The 20,000-nt window shown below is 46.7% G+C and overlaps 2 protein-coding genes across 3 annotated transcripts in view; one reads left to right on the top strand and one right to left on the bottom strand.

Moving 5' to 3' along the window:
• The window catches only part of got1 (glutamic-oxaloacetic transaminase 1, soluble), a 23,143-nt gene that overhangs the window by 926 nt on the left and 2,217 nt on the right, over window positions 1-20,000 (top strand). The window contains exons 2-9 of one of the 2 annotated variants that reach the window (XR_004164919.2): window positions 889-1,070; window positions 1,284-1,407; window positions 4,097-4,209; window positions 4,534-4,638; window positions 4,986-5,136; window positions 5,657-5,822; window positions 6,077-6,219; window positions 6,867-7,068. Coding sequence is in view for 1 of the 2 variants with exons in the window: in XM_012832258.2 (XP_012687712.1) it covers window positions 889-1,070; window positions 1,284-1,407; window positions 4,097-4,209; window positions 4,534-4,638; window positions 4,986-5,136; window positions 5,657-5,822; window positions 6,077-6,219; window positions 6,867-7,006 (1,124 nt within the window). In the remaining variant the exon portion in view is untranslated. Of the gene's footprint in view, window positions 1-888; window positions 1,071-1,283; window positions 1,408-4,096; window positions 4,210-4,533; window positions 4,639-4,985; window positions 5,137-5,656; window positions 5,823-6,076; window positions 6,220-6,866; window positions 7,946-20,000 lie in introns of those variants that run through there. The other variant, XM_012832258.2, reaches the window with a different exon arrangement.
• The window catches only part of LOC105904362 (metal transporter CNNM1), a 16,179-nt gene continuing 6,915 nt past the window's right edge, over window positions 10,737-20,000 (bottom strand). Inside the window, exons 2-9 of the mRNA XM_031578608.2 lie at window positions 15,764-15,907; window positions 15,073-15,213; window positions 14,105-14,274; window positions 13,371-13,470; window positions 13,033-13,178; window positions 12,235-12,502; window positions 11,594-11,695; window positions 10,737-10,949 (exon numbers count right to left, since the gene is read on the bottom strand). Of these exons, the coding sequence (XP_031434468.1) occupies window positions 10,891-10,949; window positions 11,594-11,695; window positions 12,235-12,502; window positions 13,033-13,178; window positions 13,371-13,470; window positions 14,105-14,274; window positions 15,073-15,213; window positions 15,764-15,907 (1,130 nt within the window). The 3' untranslated portion in view covers window positions 10,737-10,890. The remainder of the gene's footprint in view (window positions 10,950-11,593; window positions 11,696-12,234; window positions 12,503-13,032; window positions 13,179-13,370; window positions 13,471-14,104; window positions 14,275-15,072; window positions 15,214-15,763; window positions 15,908-20,000) is intronic.

Here is a 20,000-nt window from a genome sequence, read left to right as displayed (position 1 = left end):
CCTGCAAAAATGGAAGACAAGCTTTCACAGCATGATATTGCCAGCTATACTGCCAAAAGACACCAGTTAGTGTGTTGGCAAGCTTCTATCAGTGTCAACTGGGCTGTTAGTGGTGTTTGCAAGGTTTTTGCACGACTTTTAGGTAGTTTTGGAACAGAACTCCTTATTGCTGCTTTAAATAAGACTCTGTCAAAATCGTCGCCGTAGCGCGGCCTCCGGTGTCCTTGAGTGAGTGCGGTTCCGGTACCGCACTGGGTGGATGCCAACGCCGGGCTGCACACTGGAGGAAGTCCGATTGCTTTGTCTCTGTGTATGTGTGTGTGTGTGTGTGTGTGTGTGTGTGTGATGTTGTTATTGACAGTTAAGTCCGAGTAGTAAACCCTCCGAATAGCTTTGTTTTGCTAGGAGAATGACCCCGCCTCACTTCTTATGTAAGAGTGGTTTGGTCAGATGGCATCATATTTCAATCAACTGGCTGAATGAACGTGTGTGTGAGTGCATGTGTCCACACACACACACACACACACACACACACACACAGTGGATTACTCCTTTGAATGTTATTACACTGAGGGGGTGCAGTTGTAAAGTGCAGTGGCAAAGTGAGCTCACGTTAGTCAGGTACTGTGTGAAGTATGCATGTGTGTGTGTTATTGTGTGCTTTTTAAATGTGTGTTTTTGTGTGTGTGTGCGGTTGTGTGATTTATGGGTGTGTTTGTGGGTCACTTCCCTGCATTAAGCTTCTAATCCCTATGTCAGTATGGAGAATCTGTTTGTCTAAGTCACTCTCTCCATCCTTCTCTCTCTCTCTCTCTCTCCATCCTTCACTCTTGGTGTTGGCGGTGGTGTGCGCGTGTGTGTAACCTGTATTCTCCCTGTCTCTCCTAGCCTATCGCACGGATGACAGCCAGCCATGGGTGCTGCCGGTGGTAAAGAAGGTGGAGAAGCTGATCGTGGAGGACGGCAGTCTGAACCACGAGTACCTCCCCATCCTGGGCCTGCCAGAGTTCCGCTCCAGCGCCTCCAAGATTGCCTTGGGTGACGACAGCCCCGCCGTCAAGGAGAACCGGGTAGGAAACCAGTAGAACAAACAGAACCTCATGTCACTCACCTGACTTTACAGTGGTTTAAAAAGAGGGTTTTAAACTGGTGTGTGTGTGTGTGTGTGTGTGTGTGTGTGTGTGTGTGTGTGTGTGTGTGTGTGTGTGTGTGTGTGTGTGTGTGTGTGTGTGTGTGTGTGTGTGTGTGTGTGTGTGTGTGTGTGTGTGCGTGCTCTAATGCAGGTAGGTGCAGTGCAGTGTCTGGGCGGGACTGGTGCTCTGAAGATAGGGGCGGAGTTTCTGCGCCGCTGGTACAATGGAGTCGACAACACCAATACCCCCATCTATGTATCTGCTCCTACTTGGGGTAGGTGTGTGTGTGAGTGTGTGCGCTCCTTACTCCTACCTGGGGTAGGGGTGTGTGTGTGGGTGTGTGCATGTGCGTGTGCGGCACGGAACATATTGTGGATGTTGAGTGTTTTAAAGCACTGATTCTCAAATGATCACACATGTTCCTCTGGTGGTACGCATGCTCCCTCTAGTGGTATGTGGAGGAATCGCCAAAATATATTTAAAAAAATGAAATTAAATGACCTAAAAAACAAATAATAATCAAAATGCAAATACCCTTAACCATGATATCAATGAAATGGGATTTAGAATAATTAAGTAAAATTTTTGATTCGATATCAGCCTATTATCAGGTTATAAGCTAATAAACTGGTAGAAGTACTAATTGTTAAAAGCAGTTACAAACTGATTGCAAGATAGTAAGCAGAGGTGGCTAGAGTGAATGAGTGAGTTATATCTATGGTATTACGTTAGAAGACGCGGATACAGTGAATATTTTAATCAGATAAAGCAACTCCTGTTCTCCGGCTCTGGTAGTAGCTTTGACTTCTATGAAAGATACGGGCAGCTATGCTGCGTTTAGAGCTACAAGACTCTGATATATTCAGCACACGGAACTTGACCACGGGAACGTGAAGCTGCTGGCACAAGTAGTGAGAGTGCTGAGGGAGAGGCAGCAGCAGCAGGTCCACTTCTGAGTTGAGAGAGTTTGCATGATGACAACAAACGGGCAACGATGTGGACCGTTGGGTAACGTTAAGTAGGCTAGCTCGCCAGAAGGCTAACATTCCACCTGTATCACCTGCGCTAATGAGTCCAACCTAAATAAACCTGAATGTAGTGACTTATTTGTGCACAGAGCAAGTACAGTGTTTATCTTTCACCGCAAACATTCTGAGTTCCAAGTGTGACAGGCGTTCAGGTGTATTCTCCCACTCGGAGGTAGGAACTTTCCCACTTCACGGTTGCTCATGAACGCACAATTACCTTCCCCATGAGTGTAGATGGAGGGGAGGATTGGGGAGTTGGATCTGTGAAACATATGTTAAAATTGTATAAAATTAATAGAAATATTCAGTAAAAACAAATATTTACACCTATTTGTTGTTTGTCACTTGTAGTGGGCCATTTTTGTGCCAGCAGGAAATGCTGTCCCTTTCAACCTGCTACCACAAGTTTATCTCAGACCTGTGGGAAACCCCTACAGCTAGAGATGGAGAACTGAGTGGATATTATTAATAATAATAATAATAAAAAAACTGTATTTGTATAGCACCTTTCATACAAAACAATGCAGCTCAAAGTACTTAACAGCAACGAAATTACGTTCACAAAGAAATTACATGCACAGTGATCCACATAAAAATAGACATCAAATAAACATAAAACATAAAAACTAGGATAGAGTGCATAAAATAAAATGAACATATAAACAGGGATAGAGTGCATAAAGATTTAAGATAAAAATAGAATACATAAAATGCATAACATAAGAAAACTGGATGACATCAGAACTCTGATGACTGGAGCTGCCTGGCCTGTTAGCTCTAGTGGGCTAACAGGATCACCATGACCTGCAAGCTGTAGAGGGCTAGCAGTATCACCATAGCCTGTTAGCTGTAGTGGGCTAACGGTATCACCATAGCCTGTTCTGCTAGCTGTAGTGGGCTAACAGTATCACCATGGTACCAGCTGTAGTGGGCTAACAGTATCACCATAGCCTGTTCTGCTAGCTGTAGTGGGCTAACAGTATTACCATGGCCTGTTAGCTGTAGAGGGCTTACAGTATCACCATAGCCTGCTAGCTGTAGAGGGCTAACAGTATCACCATAGCCTGCTAGCTGTAGTTGGCTAACAGTATCACCATGGCCTGTTAGCTGTAGTGGGCTAACGGTATCACCATAGCCTGTTCTGCTAGCTCTAGTGGGCTAACAGTATCACCATGGCCTGTTAGCTGTAGTGGGCTAACGGTATCACCATAGCCTGTTCTGCTAGCTGTAGTGGGCTAACAGTATCACCATGGCCTGTTAGCTGTAGTGGGCTAACGGTATCACCATAGCCTGTTCTGCTAGCTTTAGAGGGCTAACAGTATCACCATAGCCTGCTAGCTGTAGAGGGCTAACAGTATCACCATAGCCTGCTAGCTGTAGAGGGCTAACAGTATCACCATAGCCTGCTGGCTGTAGAGGGCTAACAGTATCACCATGGCCTCTTCTGCTAGCTGTAGTGGGCTAACAGTATCACCATGGCCTGTTCTGTTAGCTGTAGTTGGCTAACAGTATAACCATGGCCTGTAAGCTGTAGTGGGCTAACAGTATCGCCATAGCCTGTTCTGCTAACTGTAGTGGGCTAACAGTATCACCATGGCCTGTTAGCTATAGTAGGCTAACAGTATCACCATGGCCTGTTAGCTATAGTAGGCTAACAGTATCACCAACTAACACCAGCTAACATGATCACTAATGCCTGGCATGGGAACAGAACTGTGATTGACTTCCCTTAGAGGACCGTGCCTGTATTGTGTGTGTGTGTGTGTGTGTGTTTGCTATTTGAGGACCATGCCTGTATTGTGTGTGTGAGGGTGTGTGCCCATGTCTGTATTTCAGTGTTCTGCTGATGATCCACACATATGTTTGAGTAATCCCTCAAAGAACCATGAGGTAATAATTATTTATTAAAATGTGTGTGTGTGTGTGTGTCTGTAGAGAACCATAATGCGGTGTTTGCTCAGGCGGGCTTTACGGACGTGCGTCCGTACCACTACTGGGACGCTGCGAATCGCGGGCTGGACCTGAGTGGTTTCCTTGGCGACTTGGAGGTGAGTGCATGTGTGGGTAGAGGTGGTGTTTCTGCTGAGACGCACAAACTAAATCAGTTTCTCTCTGACACTTATCCATCTTTATCCTTCCCTGTGTCTCCCTGTCTCTCTCTGTCTCTCTCTCTGTCTGTTTCTCTGTCTCTCCCTGTCTGTCTCTCTCTGTCTCTCTCCCGGTCTCTCTCTGTCTCTCTCTCTCCCTCTCTCCCTGTCTCTCTTTCTCTCCCTGTCTCTCTTTCTCTCCCTGTCTCTCTCTTTCTCTCTCTGTCTCTCTCCGTCTCTCTCCGTCTCTCTCCGTCTCTCTCCCTGTCTCTCTCTCTCTCCCAGGCTGCTCCTGAGCATTCCGTCTTTGTGCTGCATGCCTGCGCCCACAACCCCACCGGCACAGACCCCACTCAGGACCAATGGAAGCAGATCGCTGAGGTCATGAAGGTGTGTAACACGCGCACACACACACACACACACACACACACACACACACACACACACACACACCTACCTCTAACCCCACTCAGGATCAATGGAAGCAGATCGCTGAGGTCATGAAGGTGTGTAACACGCACGCACATACACACGCACACACACACACACACACACACACACACACACACACACACACACACACACACACGCACTTACAACTCTGGCCTCACCCAAGACCAATGGAAGCAGATCGCTGATTTCATGAAGATGTGTCACAAACGCACTCACACATGGACGTATTTCAGTTCACCCCATGTTAACCCCATTTGTTTGTGTGTGTGTGTGTGTCGTTGCAGAGGCGGAGCTTGTTTGTCTTCTTTGACTCCGCCTACCAGGGCTTTGCCTCCGGGAGTCTGGAGAAGGATGCGTGGGCCGTCCGCTACTTCGTCTCAGAGGGCTTCGAGATGTTCTGCGCCCAGTCCTTCTCCAAGAACTTCGGCCTCTACAGTAGGACACACACCACCACACCACACCACACACACACCCACCACACCACACCACACCAGACCGCACCACACCGCACCGCACCGCACCACACCACACCACACCACACCACACACACGTCTTTAGGGGTGGAGACTTAAAACCACATCAGCATATCAGGCGGCTACTAGCAAGTGATTGACAGCTGACTGACTGGAAGAGGGCAAGAGCATGAAATACGAGGTTCTTGAGTTTGTGATTCATGTAAGAAAATCAACATTTCCAGCAAAGTAGAACGTCGGGTCCCCCTCCCTGACACACACACACACACACACACACACACACACACACATCCCGGGATTCTGTTTTATCATAATGTATCTTTTGGGGATATCATGTTACCTTCCAAGTGAAATTACATTGAAATTGGCTTTAAAATCTGAGCAGGAGTCAGAGAGTGAAATGCACTTTGTCACACACACACACACACACACACACACACACACAAACACACCGGTGTAATGAGGCGGCTGTGTTCTTTAAGATGAGCGTGTGGGGAACCTGACGGTCGTGGCACGGGATCCGGAGAACCTGGAGCGTACTCTGTCCCAGATGGAGAAGATCGTCCGAGTCACCTGGTCCAACCCCCCCTCACAGGGGGCGCGTATCGTCGCCACCACCCTCAACTCACCAGAGCTCTTCCAGGAGTGGTGAGCATATACACACACACACACGCGCACACACACACACGCACACGCACACACAGGAAAACAAGGGGGAGTGAGGAGGTTCTGGGGTTGATGCTGCAGATTGATTTATTCCTGTAGACTAGTAAACCTTAAAGTTGTTTTTCTCAGCACCATTACACCTTTTTCCTGCATTTTCTCAATGTGTGTGTGTGTGTATGTATGTTTGTATGTATATATCTGTATGTATATATCTATATATCTGTGTGTGTGTGTAGGAAGGATAACGTGAAGACCATGGCAGACCGGGTCCTTCTCATGAGGGCACAGCTAAAGGCGAAGCTGCTGGCTTTGGGAACCCCAGGGACCTGGGAGCACATCACAGAACAGATCGGCATGTTCAGCTTCACAGGACTGAACCGTACGTACACACACACACACACACACACACACACACTACGGAACAGTTCGGCATGTTTAACTTAACTGAACTAAGCCATGTGTACACACACACACACACACACACACACACACATATATACACACACAGACATATACACACACAGACATACTCACACACCATGTCTCAGGTGTTTTTATTGAGTGCAGATGTGGATGTAGGTTATTACTGTCCATGGCATGGCAGTGAAAGTTCCGGTTAAGTCAAGGAAACGAGCAAAAAGGGCACGCACTCACACACACCGATAATTAGATACAAGGCTACTTGTGTGTGTGTTCCTGGCATGGCCACAGCAGAACAGAGACCTAGAGCCATAGTCTGGTTAGAACCATATAGGAATAGAAATACCAATATGTTATTATTGTTTGTTTACATTATTTGTGTCTGACAAACTAGACCGTTAGAGTCTTTAAAGGGGTTTAACCTTTTTTTTTTTTTTTAAAGCCTGCAGGATGTGTGTTAACTTGGAGGATATCTGAGTTGATATAGATAGATAGAGAAGGGCCCGGCAGGTTTTTCACCTTTTAGCTGGGGCCCTTTATTATCACACACACACACACACACACTCACACTCACATACTCACTCACTCTCTGTGTTGTCCCTACAGCTAAGCAGGTGGAGTATATGGTGAAGGAGAAGCACGTCTACCTGATGGCGAGCGGCCGCATCAACATGTGTGGTCTGACCACCAAGAACATCGACTATGTGGCCGAATCCATCCACGAGACTGTCACCAAGGTCCAGTAGAGACACTGACCAGCACCGCCCAGAAGCCCTGTGTGTGTGTGTGTGTGTGTGTGTGTGTGTGTGTCCACCCTCTCCATCTCAGGCCAGCCCTCTCACAAACCCTGTCTGTCTAGATTTTAGACAAACACACACACACACACACACACACACACTACAGGCTTCATCGTCAGAGATGTGTGTTTATCCTTAATGTCCTCTTCTGTGTGTGTGTGTCCTTTATTAGTTGTCTAAAAAGAAGCAGCACTTTGTCGTGGCGTTCAGGTTTCACACACATTCAATCATAGCAGGAAGTCTGTATTGTCAGAAGAGGCCAGTGGTTTGTGTGTGTGTGTGTGTGTGTGTGTGTGTGTGTGTTGAGTGAGATTAATAGCCTTTCATTAAAAGCACATTTCTGTCTTCATTCAATCAGGGTTGAAGCATAGAGAGAGGCTGTGTGTGTGTGTGTGTGTGTGTGGGGGGGGAGGGAGGGGACAGTGATGTCATATGCTGAAGCGCTCTCTCAGCCTGAAGATCAAAGTCTCAGTGTCACTGCACTAGAACTCCTTTCACTGATGATCAACGTACGCGTGTGTGTGTGAGGGAGATGGATTAATGTGACGTATTAAGTCTCACAGCACACCCATTCCTGGTTCAAATGCGTACACATACACAAACACAGCTCTATGTGTTTTTGGGGACACTATATGTCCCTCACATTTCATGACGTAAACTGTGAGCTTTCTCCACCTGGAATTCTGTGTGTGTGTGTGTGTGTGTGTGTGTGTGTGTGTGTGTGTGTGTGTGTGTGTGTGTGTGTGTGTGTGTGTGTGTGTGTGTGTGTGTGTGTGTGTGTGTGTGTATTCCTCTGTACTTGTACACTGTCACCTCAGCCACTAAGCAGAAGAACTGATTAACTTTAATTATGATACGAAAATAAATAAACAACCTGTCCGTACACAACTCTCCTGTCTGGGCTCTTCGTGTGAGTGCGTGCGAGTGAGTGTGTGTGTGAGTGGGCGAGAGAAGTTTGGTTCAGGTTGGAGTTCCCCCATTGCACCCATCCTGCAGGTCAAAAGACTGTGTGTGTGTGTGTGTGTGTGAGAGAGAAAAGACAGTCAGCCGATGCAAAGATCTGAAACTTTATTGTTTTCCTTTGGAGAAGAATCACATGTCAGAAATCTCCATAATCTCAAAATCTGATAAACATCTTCAAAACAGATAAATCCTCTGATAAATGTGCAATAGCATTTTGCTCTAATAAACATATAAATATTCTTTCAGATATGTATATTTCCTCTTATGTGTAAATATCTATAGACAAAATTGTTGCCTAGCAACACCTCTTACTCCCGTACCCTTGGAGAGATGGCAAGGAGAGGGTATTGCTCTGCATTCAGCAGTCTGTGTGTCAGAGAGAGAGGAAGGGAGAGTGAAAGAAGTGTATCCTGCAGGAATGGACAGACGTCAGCATAATGTAAGCCTGACCCCTCCCACATCTGCAATGCAGTTCTCTGACGCAACAGACTCCTCTGACGCAACAAAAACTCCTCTGACGCAAACACTCCTCTGACCCCCCAACCCCCCTCACCATTTATTTGTATTTCTCTCCCCCCAAAGTAGATCTTTGTTTCACAGCATTGTGCAGCTGTCCTGATCACACACACACACACACACACACTCATCTGCTTTGCTAAAGTGGATAGAGCTCAGTGCAGTTATTGCTCGTATCTGGCCACTTCCTCTAAGGGTCTCGACCCCTCCCCTCTGAGCCTGTTTCTCAGGGTCACAACCCCTCCTCACTGAGGCATGTTTTTAAGGGTTTCAAACCCCTGCCCTTTCTAAGGCTCACAACCCATCCCCTCTGAGAAGTGTTCCTAAAGGTCACGACCCCTCACCTCTGTAGGTGACCAGTGCAGCTTTCCACAATCAGCACTACACCCACTCACAACAGTTCCATACTGTTCTCTGGCACTGGGACTAGTTTAATACTGTTATCATAAACAGGCCTGTGACCAGTTTAATAATGTTATCTGGTACTGGGACCAGTTTAATACTTTTATCTGACACTGGCCTGGGACCAGTTCTGCGTGCTTTTGAGACCCTTCGTCATGCAGCAGTGATTCCAGCATGCAGAGGAACAGAGGCTCCATGCTTCAACAGAAAACTCAACCACCAAGGTTCGCCCGCTGATGACCCAACCCCCCTTACCCCCCCTCCCACACACACACACCGTACCCCGATCTCCCCCCACATACACCATACCCGATCTTTGACTATGCCCACACACACACCATATCCCAATCTCTCCCTATGCCCCCCCCACACCGCACCCCGACCACCCCCCCCCCCCCCCACACCGTACACCGGTCTCTCTCCATGCCCCCTCATGTCTCCCTTACTCTGCCACCCTATAAATATCCTCCAAACCCGAAAGGGTTACTACCCCTCCCACCCCGGCCCAGAACTTCTACGGTGGCAGCGGATTGGTTAGTGTCTGTCATGGTGGTCATGATGTCAGCATGCTGATGGTGTGGAGGGCAATGACACAGATCAACAGTCGCCGTGACAACCAACTGTGTTGGTGAAGGACCCCTTTTAGAAAGAAAATGTGCTTCTAGGTAAGACACACACACACACACACACACAGTGTGTCGCTTATGGAAATGACAAGTCAAGAATGATTTATGATTGTTTCAATAATAAACACACACCTATCCCTAAATCTGTAATACAGACACACACACACCCACACACTGTTCTCCAGCTGTCCTGCAGCTGTGACCCCTGCAGCTCTGCTCCTCTTCATTAGGAATCCCACCTATGCCACACACACACACACACACACACACACACACACACACACACACACACACACACACACACCTGACTCATCACCCTGCTCTCAATTCTTAGTTCCAATGTGCGTTGGCTGTTGGTGTGTGTGTGTGTTGGTTAGTCTCATATGGCTTTTGCAGTGTAAACAAATCTGTGGAGAAAGATGGCAGTGTGACGGGCTTTATGTGTTTGTGTGACATGACAGGATGGTGTGATGGAGATGATTCACTCATGTGAGGACCTCTACCTGTGTACACACACACACACACACACACACACACACACACACACACACACACACACACACACACACACACACACTCGTGACCAGCACAGGCCCATCTCTAAGGACCATCTGAGACCAGTTCCAACAACCTCAGCTTATCCAGTAGAGACTGATCTCCATCTAGAGCTGGTCCAGATTCTATTCTCCATTGTCCAACAGTAAAGACCAGTCTAAGTCTTCAGCTGGTCCAGGTTGTAGTCTCCATTGTCCAACAGTAAAGACCAGTCTAAGTCTTCAGCTGGTCCAGCCCATCTTGTCTCAGTTGGTGGTCATGAGGAGCAGAACTGAGTGGGGGGGTGAGGGGGAGCATGAGGGAATAAGTTGCTATTGCTCTATGGCGAAGACGCACGCACACACACACACACACACACACACACACACACACACACACACACACACACACACACACACACACACACACACACACACACACACACACACACACCTACACCCGTCCTCTGGTGGAGGAAATGCAGCATGTATGACATAGGCAGGCAGGCAGCATCCCTGTGATGTCATCAGGGCCCACTCACTCCCACTGTAGCCATGCCAACCGTCGTCATGGTAGCTGTGGAGACAAAGGCTGTAGTCATGTTGTCTATGTGTGTCATGCCAGGGCTCTCTGTGAGTCAGCATCTGTGAGGGACGGAAGAGAGCATCTTCGTCTTCATCATCCTCTCTTTCATCCTCAGAGGGCCCTGAGCGAGGTGAGAGGTCGGAGGTCAGGTGTGGGTGTGTAGAACACACAACTGAGAGGAGGAAGCTGCTCGCCCCCCGCTCATCGCTAGGCTTTGCTAGGCGCCTCTGTCTCCTCAGTATCTGACAGTCTTCTCCTCCCGTTGCCTGGAAACACACACATACACATCAAGCTGCCTTCAAGTCTACTTACAACGTACACACACACACACACACACACACACACACACACGCACGCACACTATCTCTCCCACACACACACACACACTCTCTCTCTCTGTCACATACACACACACACAGACAGACACACTCTCTCTCTCTCTCTCTCACACACACACACACACTCCCTCTCCCACACCTACACTATTATTCATTTATGTGTGTGTATGTCCATGTCCTGGTTTGTGTGTGTGTGTGTGTGTGTGAGAGTGCCTGTATGCAATTGTGTATGTGTGTGTATGTCCATGTGTGTGTGTGTGAGTGTGTGTTCTTAAGTCTCACTTGTGGTGTGTGTGTGTGTGTTTGTGTATGTGTGTTCTTAAGTCTCACCTGTGGTGTGTGTGTGTGTGTGTATGTGTGTTCTTAAGTCTCACCTGTGGTGTGTGTGTGTGTGTGTGTGTGTGTGTGTGTATGTGTGTTCTTAAGTCTCACCTGTGGTGTGTGTGTGTGTGTGTGTGTGTGTGTGTGTATGCGTGTTCTTAAGTCTCACCTGTGGTGTGTGTGTTCTTAAGTCTCACCTGTGGTGTGTGTGTGTGTGTGTGTGTGTGTGTGTGTGTGTTCTTAAGTCTCACCTGTGGTGTGTGTATCCTGGTGTGTATCTCGACTGTAGGGAATCTCCTCCAACCGCAGAAACACAGAATCACTGGGACTCCTCTGGCCATCTGATTTACTCCCTACACACACACATACATACATACACGCAGACACACACACACACATACACGCAGACACACACATACGGATTATAGTGGTTAGAAATGTGTTAGTAATTTAGTTAGAGATAATCTAGGAAGTGATCAGATTTTGTGACTGCATTAATTAATACATTTAGACAATAACAATAAGATATTATTAATTTACTTTGGTTAAATCGCAAATGTCTGGTTTAAGGATTAGTTTTATGTTTTATATCATCATGATAACCAGACATTTTGACTGGCAAGTTTTTAATTTATCACTTTTTAATACATTTCACCATGTAAAAAACATGAATTATTGGCTAACGGAATGCCTGGTCCTGTGGTCCTCACCCTCACACTCACCCAGCTATGGTCCTCACCGTGTGTGTGTGTGTGTTTGTGTGTGTGTGTCTGTGTGTATCTGTGTGTGTGTGTGTGTGTGTGTGTGTGTGTGTGTGTGTAGTGTGTGTGTGTGTGTGTATCTGTGTGCATCTGTGTGTGTGTGTGTGTGTGTAGTGTGTGTGTATACTCACGGACGATGCGGTTCCTCTCGTTGAGGCTGCTGGTGCTGTCGCTCTCCTGCTCGCTGTGAGTGGCTGTGTGGAGGTGTGTGTGCTCAGTGAGAGTGCCAGCACTGGGGTGTTTGTGCTCGGGCCGTGTGACTGGCAGGGCGATGCTGTGTGAGCGTGTTTCCGGGCCGGCCGGTCGGGCCCCCTCCCCCTGCGTCTCTGCGTCGGGAGTGTGGGGGGAGCTGTCCATGCGCATCGCTGTCAGAGCATTCTGGTAGTGACCACGAGTAACCTGCAGGGGGAAGACACGAGTCAGGAAGTCAGCATGTGGGTGTAAATACCGATCTAACGTGTCTGTCTCTGTGTGTGTGTGTGTGTGTGTGTGTGTGTGTGTGTGTGTGTCTAACTCTAACCCTGTGTGTGTGTGTATGAGGGGAGTGTGGCTGTCTGTGTGTGTGTGTGTGTGTGTGTATGAGGGGAGTGTGTCTGTGTGTGTGTTTGTGTGTCTGTGTGTGTGTGTGTCTGTGAGTGTGTGTCTGTGTCTAACCCTAACCCTGATTTTTACATTCTGAATGTGCAATTTACCCTTTACACACATTCCATTAGAGAAAGAACTGTCATGTGCACTCCTTTTCTGTGTGTCTACGTGGTAGACCGGTGTGTGTTTATGTATGTCTCATAAATGAGTGTGTATTTGTGTGAGTGTGAAAGATGAGTGTGTGTTTGTATCTGTGTTTGTATGAGGTGCTTGTCTATGTGTGTGTTTGTGTACATGTGTATGTGTATGTGTTAGTGTGTGTGTGTGTGTGTGTGTGTGTTCACCTTTACGACTTGGAGATTGGTGAGTTGTCTAACAGAGTAGTCCGGTAGATAGGCTCCGCCCCCTATGCTGAGTTGGCCCACACTGTACGCGTGCAGAGTGGAGTCGGAGCGATTCAGACCGCTGCTTCTAGAGGGGGATCTATGGACTAGAACACACACACACACACACACACACACACACACACACACACACAATTAGACAGGTTTAAAACACTGCCTCTGAAAGAGGATCTGTGGACTGTTCCACAAACATCCAAAAACTCAGGTACGCACATACACACACACACACACTTGTGCAGGTACCTGTTACACACACACACACACACATGTGCAGGTACCTGTTGGCAGGAGAGATGTGATGGCAGGGAGACCGTAGTAGGTGAAGGCTCCATTCTCAAAGCGCAGTTCCTCCTTCCCAACCTCCACTTCTACTCGCCCCTATAGGGAACACATACACAAACACACCCGTACACACACACACACACACACATACACACACACCCAAACACACATACATACAGACACACAACTTCAGGTTTAGCATGATTTGTATTCACTTTGCAGATGTTTTATCCACAGAGCCTTGTAGTAAAGTCTGTCACTGGTGTTCCTTTGTCTGCTAAGGCCTTCCTCAAATCACCTCCTTTATCCTCCTTACCTCACTTTACCTCCTTCATCACCTCACCTCCTTTACCTCCTTCCTCACCTTCCTCAATTCCTTTATCCTCCTCACCTCCTTCATCACCTCACCTCCTTCCTCACCTCATCTCCTTCCTCACCTCATCTCCTTTATCCTCCCCACCTCCTTCATCACCTCTCCCCCTTTACCCTCCTCACCTCCTTTACCCTCCTCATCTCCTTTACCCTCCTCACCTTCTTCATCACCTCACCTCCTTCATCACCTCACCTCCTTTTCCTTTCCTCACCTCCTTTACCCTCCTCACCTCGCCTTTATCTTCCTTGATTTTTTCTCTCCCACTCTATCTCTCCTAATCTCTTTCTCCTCTTCCTTGTTCTTGTTTCTTGAGCAGTAGAACCCTGACACTCTACTTATAGAACGCTGATGCTCTACCTGTAGAACCAGGAGGAAGTAGTCAACGGGCTTGTTGCGCTGGAACAGGAAGTGTTGCGGCGAGCGTTTGTTGCGCTCGTCAAACTTGAGCTCCTGCATGACGCTTGGGTGCTTGAGCAGACGCAGCAGGATCTTCTCCGAGAGATGCGCTGGCTTAAAGGGCTCCACCTCTGACAGGGGGGAGAAGAGAGAGATGGGGGAGAGAAAGAGAGAGAGAAGGAGAGAGAGAGAGAGAGAGAGAGAGAGAGAGAGAGAGAGAGAGAGAGAGAGAGAGAGAAGGAGAGAGAGATGGGGGGTAGATGGGGGAGAGAAAGAGAGAGAGGGAGAGAGAGAGAGAAATGGGGGAGAGAGAGAGAGAAGGAGAGAGATGGGGGAAAGAAAAAGAGAGTGTGTGTGAGTGAGTGTGTGAGTGTGTGTGTGATGGAGATAATTTCCAAACACTGTTAATGACTTAAGAATATATGAATCAAGTGCCTTGTATTATTAATTACCTTATATGAATCATGTGCTTATGTTAACAGGAGCATGGCTTTTCTGTGTTTCTGTGAGTGTGTAACTTAGAATATTAGGTGCCACTTAGTCTGCATATGTACAAGAGCATGTTCAGACCAGAGGTGATAAGAAGGGTCGAACTGTGCTTCTTCAGACCTTGCAAAACTTCCATCCTTGCCTCGGACGTCAGAAATCCACCAAGTGGTTATCTCTGCTGAACGCTAAACTGATTGTCTATTGAAACCTTGTGCGATGTGTTTATCATTGCTTCACATTCAGCCTTGTGCTGGGAGTGAGCCCGATTGCAATTGTTGTTTGTCTAATAAATATACTTATATGCAGCTCCGGAGTCCTGAGGTAACTAGGGTGAATTTTCACCTATCAGTGTGTGTGTGTGTGTGTGAGTGAGTGGGTGGGTCAGTTTGTGAGTGTGTGTGTGTGTGTGAGTGAGTGAGTGGGTGTGTGTGTATTTGTACCTGTAGCCAGGAAGCGGTGTGTAGCCAGCATTAGCTGTGGTGAGATCTTCACCTTCATGTCGCTCTCTGAGAGTTTGAACACTGAGAAATCCTGCATCTTCCTCTCATGGTGGGACACTCGCCTCTTGCTGCGGTTATCCGCTAAACACACACACACACACACACACATACACACACAGCTGAGCACACAATACAAACCATAAAGCACACACACTTAAACACTAAACACCTGTCTAAATACTAAACACAAATACACCTAAATATAAAATGTACACATCTAAACACTCGTAGATTGTGCATCTAAACACATAGATTGAGCATCTAAACACACGTAGATTGAGCATCTAAACACGCGTAGATTGAGGATCTAAACACACGTAGATTGAGCATCTAAACACGCGTAGATTGAGCATCTAAACACGCGTAGATTGAGCATCTAAACACGCGTAGATTGAGCATCTAAACACGTGTAGATTGAGCATCTAAACACACGAAGATTGTGCATTATCCAGCAGCCTTGCAGGAAATGTTGATATATAGATATGTATAGTATATGACATAGCAGGTTAATGTATAGGTTAGTGTATAGAATGGTATATGACATAGCAGGTTGATGTATAGGTTAGTGTATAGAGTGGTATATGACAGAGCAGGTTGATGTATAGGGTGGAATAGAGAGTTGGCTGCGTACTGTACAGGTCTGTCTCGTCCACTATCTCAGATTTGATGATCTCCTCGATGACGTCCTCCAGTGTGACGATTCCCATGACCTCGTAGAAGGGGTCCCCCTCCCCCTCATTGTTCACCCTGTGCACAATCGCCAGGTGAGATTTACCTGTGTGACAGCAGAGAGATAAACACATTACACACACACACACACACACACACACACACACACACACACACACACACACACACACACACACACACACACACACAAGAACAGGGCAACAGGTTTACACAGACTACAAACTACTGGTAATTAAGTAGGCTAAAGCTACATTTTTGCTCACATACAACTTGGGTCAGGGTCAAGGGTCAGCTTGGGGGTCAACTTGGGTTAGGGTCAGAGTCAACTTGGGTTAGGGTCAACTTGCCTGAGACAAATAATATGACACAAATAATATGACACAAACAATAATTAAAAAACTAGCTTGAGAAATAATATACCACTGCTACTAAATAATATGGCAGGCCACTGCTACTAAATAATATGGCAAGCCACCGCGACTAAATTAAATAATATGACAAGTCACAGATACTAAATAATATGGCAAGCCACTGCTACTAAATAATATGGCAAGCCACTGCTACTAAATAATATGGCAAGCCACCGCTACTAAATTAAATAATATGGCAAGCCACTGCTACTAAATAATATGGCAAGCCACTGCTACTAAATTAAATAATATGGCAAGCCACTGCTACTAAATAAAAAAGGGAATACCCACCACTACTAAATAAAATGGGGAATATTAGTATCTATAAAAGCTTTGAGATGTTTAATACTGTAGACCTACTTGTTCTTAATACCTGCAGGCTCTCTGTTCACCAGCTAAGCTGCTTCTACACTGAGTGAAACATATGGTACTGAAATTATCACTTCATGGCCATTGTCCCCATATTGAACACGTTTCTCTACCAGGATACTATTTTTGAACATTCCTGAGGTTAACGTCATGACGATCATTGATCTGGTTTATTCCAGAGCTCCCTCACAACTCTCTTACAGATCTGACACACACACACACACACACACACACACACACACACACACACACACACACACACACACACACACACACACACACACTGCACCCACGGCCTCCCTTACTGGAGGGGGAGTGTAGCAAGAACACATCCATTTAGAGACTGATCGGGTCGGTTATGTATACCATTATGAAAGGTTAAAAACACGGGAGCTTCCCAGTAAGATATTAAAAAGGGAAGACAGTGGGAGAGAAGGCTACAATATACACACACACACACACACACACACACACACACACACACACACACACACACACACAAACACATGAACACTTTCATACACACTCATACACATACTCATCATATTCATTCATATTCACATACATACACTCAGAGAAAGAGAGAGAGAGAGAGATACACACACATACACACACTCACACACAGATACTGATACATATGCACAGACATGCACACACATACAGTGGAGAAAGTTTGTGTGCGTGTGTCTCCTTCTGAAAGACCTCGACTCGCACTGACCTGATTAAATAAGAACCGTTCCATAACCACAATTCAGAAGTAGAAGAAGTCTGTGTCTGTATCTGTGTGTGTGTGAGTGTGTGAGTGAGTGTGTGCGTGCAAGCTAGGTGCATGTGTGGTGTCATGATGTGTGTGTGTGTGTGTGTGTGTTCTGCTGCTTTGAGTCTGTCTACAGGATTACGTTATATAAAGAGGGCAGAAATGATGTAACAGGAACTGGCATTGGGCTGCCAGTCAAAATGCCCTCTAATGCTTGGCCATGCCCCCAGCTCCAGGAGACGGGCCTAACCTGACATCACATACACAAATCTCTGTTGCCATTGGCCAGCGAACATGTCAATCAAACTCAACTCAGTCAGAGAATTAGCCGACTACATTATTAACTTTTCAAAATGGTACACTCTCAAGCATACACACACACACACAAACATGAATAACACATCTACCTCATAAACTCACACACAAACACATACACATTGACACACAAAAAGCATATCACACACACACACATCCAGAGAATGGGAATATTATTTCAGAATAATCCTTTAATCCAACCTCAGTATCCTTACACAATTCATCAGTGTGTGTATGTTTCTTTAAATTTAGTGTGTGTGTGTGTGTGTGTGTGTGTGTGAGGAGCAATGAGAAGAGTTCAGGTAAGGAGCCTTTGCCTTCAACTAACAATGTGCAATGACAGCAGAATTACATCACTGAGTTGTTACATAACACACACACACGCACACTCAGGCAACCCAGACTACTGTCACTGTGATTTCCTTTGCTGTGCTAGCAGATAAGATCCGGTCAGGCAATCAGTCTGTGTGTGAGTGTGTGTGTGAGTGTGTGAAAGCGTGCTGAGTCTGTTTGAGAATGTGAGGGTGTGGTTGTGCAGTCGGGCAGTCAGTCTGTGTGTGACTGTGTGTGTGTGTGTGTGTGTGTGTGTGTGTGTGTGTGTGTGTGTGTGTGTGTGTGTGTGTGTGTGTGAGAGAGAGCAAGTGTTTGAGAATGTGTGGGTGTGATTGTGCTTGTGCCTTTGTATCTGTGTGTATACTGCATGTGTATTTGGCTTCCTAAGAGGATGCATGTGTGTGTCTGTACACACATTTCTGTGTGTTTGTGTGTGTGTGCGTGCGTGTGTGTGTGTCAGTGGGCTGATAGTGGTGAATGTTCCAGTTGAGTGATGCTGTAGTGTGTGTGTGTGTGTGTGTGTGTAAGCAATTGTGTTTGTGTGTGCTTAAATGAGCTTCTGATGTTTTTAATGTTTTTTAATGTGTGTGTGCGCGTGCAATTGTGTGTGTGTGCATGCGAGTCTGAATGCGTGTGAGCACGTGTGCGCATGCGAGTGTGTGTGCGTGTGTGTGTGCGTGTGTGTGTGCGTGTGTGTGTGCGAGTGTGTGTGCGTGTGTGTGTGCGTGTGTGTGTGCGAGTGTGTGTGCGTGTGTGTGTGCGTGTGTGTGTGCGTGTATGGTTTATGCCCAGTGGACCATGTTGCAGTTCCCCTTTCTTTGCACTATTTCTTCCTCCACTTTCCTTGTAAAAAAGTCAGCCTCAGAGATACTTGTAATGAGAAAGAAACAGAGACAGTGGCTGTGCCTCAAATCGCGTACTTGCGCACTTCAAACACTGACTTTCAGGGTGTAGGGCGTTCACACTGACGAAACCAGCAGAATTCAGGGCACTGAAAGTACCCGGATTGCGCCCTGCAAATGGTAAAAAAATGCAGTGTGAAACGATGGACAGTTCTCGCCCTAAACGGGCGCCATCTTGGCTACGTAGCGGAAGAGGAAGAGCCCTTTCGGCAGCTTTTCAGTTGGCTGACTGACGCCTCGCAAATCACTTCAACCATTATTGCTGGTTATAATAACTGTGTTATCGGATAGTGCAGTGTCTATTTCTCTGTAACTTGCCAAAAAAAATTACATTTACATACAAAACACGGCCGTCAGCGGAGTTTGGTCCACCATCTTTGTATAACATTTCTAGTTGGCCGGAGGGAGCTGGCGCACAGATTTATGGGTAAAAGGCTGGCAGATTTGCATCCGACACTTCCGCCAAGTGGATAACGTAAGTATTCCATTTGAGACAACGCTAATCAGCGACGGAACGCACTAAGTGTGTATGGCGCACTACGCCTGTATTGCAGTGTACTTCGTAAAGTACTCGATTTGAGACACAGCCAGTGATAGTCTGTGTGATAGTCTCAGTGATAGTCTGTGTGATAGTCTCAGTGATAGCCTGTGTGATAGCCTGTGTGAAATCCTCAGTGACAGCCTGTGTGATAGCATTAAGTGATAATCTCAGTGATAGCCTGTGTGATAGCCTGTGTGAAATCCTCAGTGATAGCCTGTGTGATAGCCAGTGTGAAATCCTCAGTGATAGCCTGTGTGATAGCCTCAGTGATAGCCTCAGTGATGGTCTCAGTGATATCCTCAGTGACGGCCTGTGGGATAGCATAGAGTGATTAGTCACAGTGATATCCTCACTGGTAGATAGCCTCATTGATAGCCTTAGTGATAGCCTGTGTGATATCCTGTGTGATAACCTCAGTGATGGCCTGTGTGATAGCATTGAGTGATTAGTCACAGTGATATCCTCACTGGTAGCCTCAGTAATAGCCTGTGTGATAGTGTCAGTGATAGCCTGTGTGAAATCCTCAGTGATAGCCTGTGTGATAGCCTCAG

This window comes from Clupea harengus, chromosome 13, assembly GCF_900700415.2.
Source record: "Clupea harengus chromosome 13, Ch_v2.0.2, whole genome shotgun sequence".
NCBI lineage: Eukaryota > Metazoa > Chordata > Actinopteri > Clupeiformes > Clupeidae > Clupea > Clupea harengus.
Note: the sequence above shows the minus strand (reverse complement) of the source record. Positions and strands in the feature narration are given on the sequence as shown.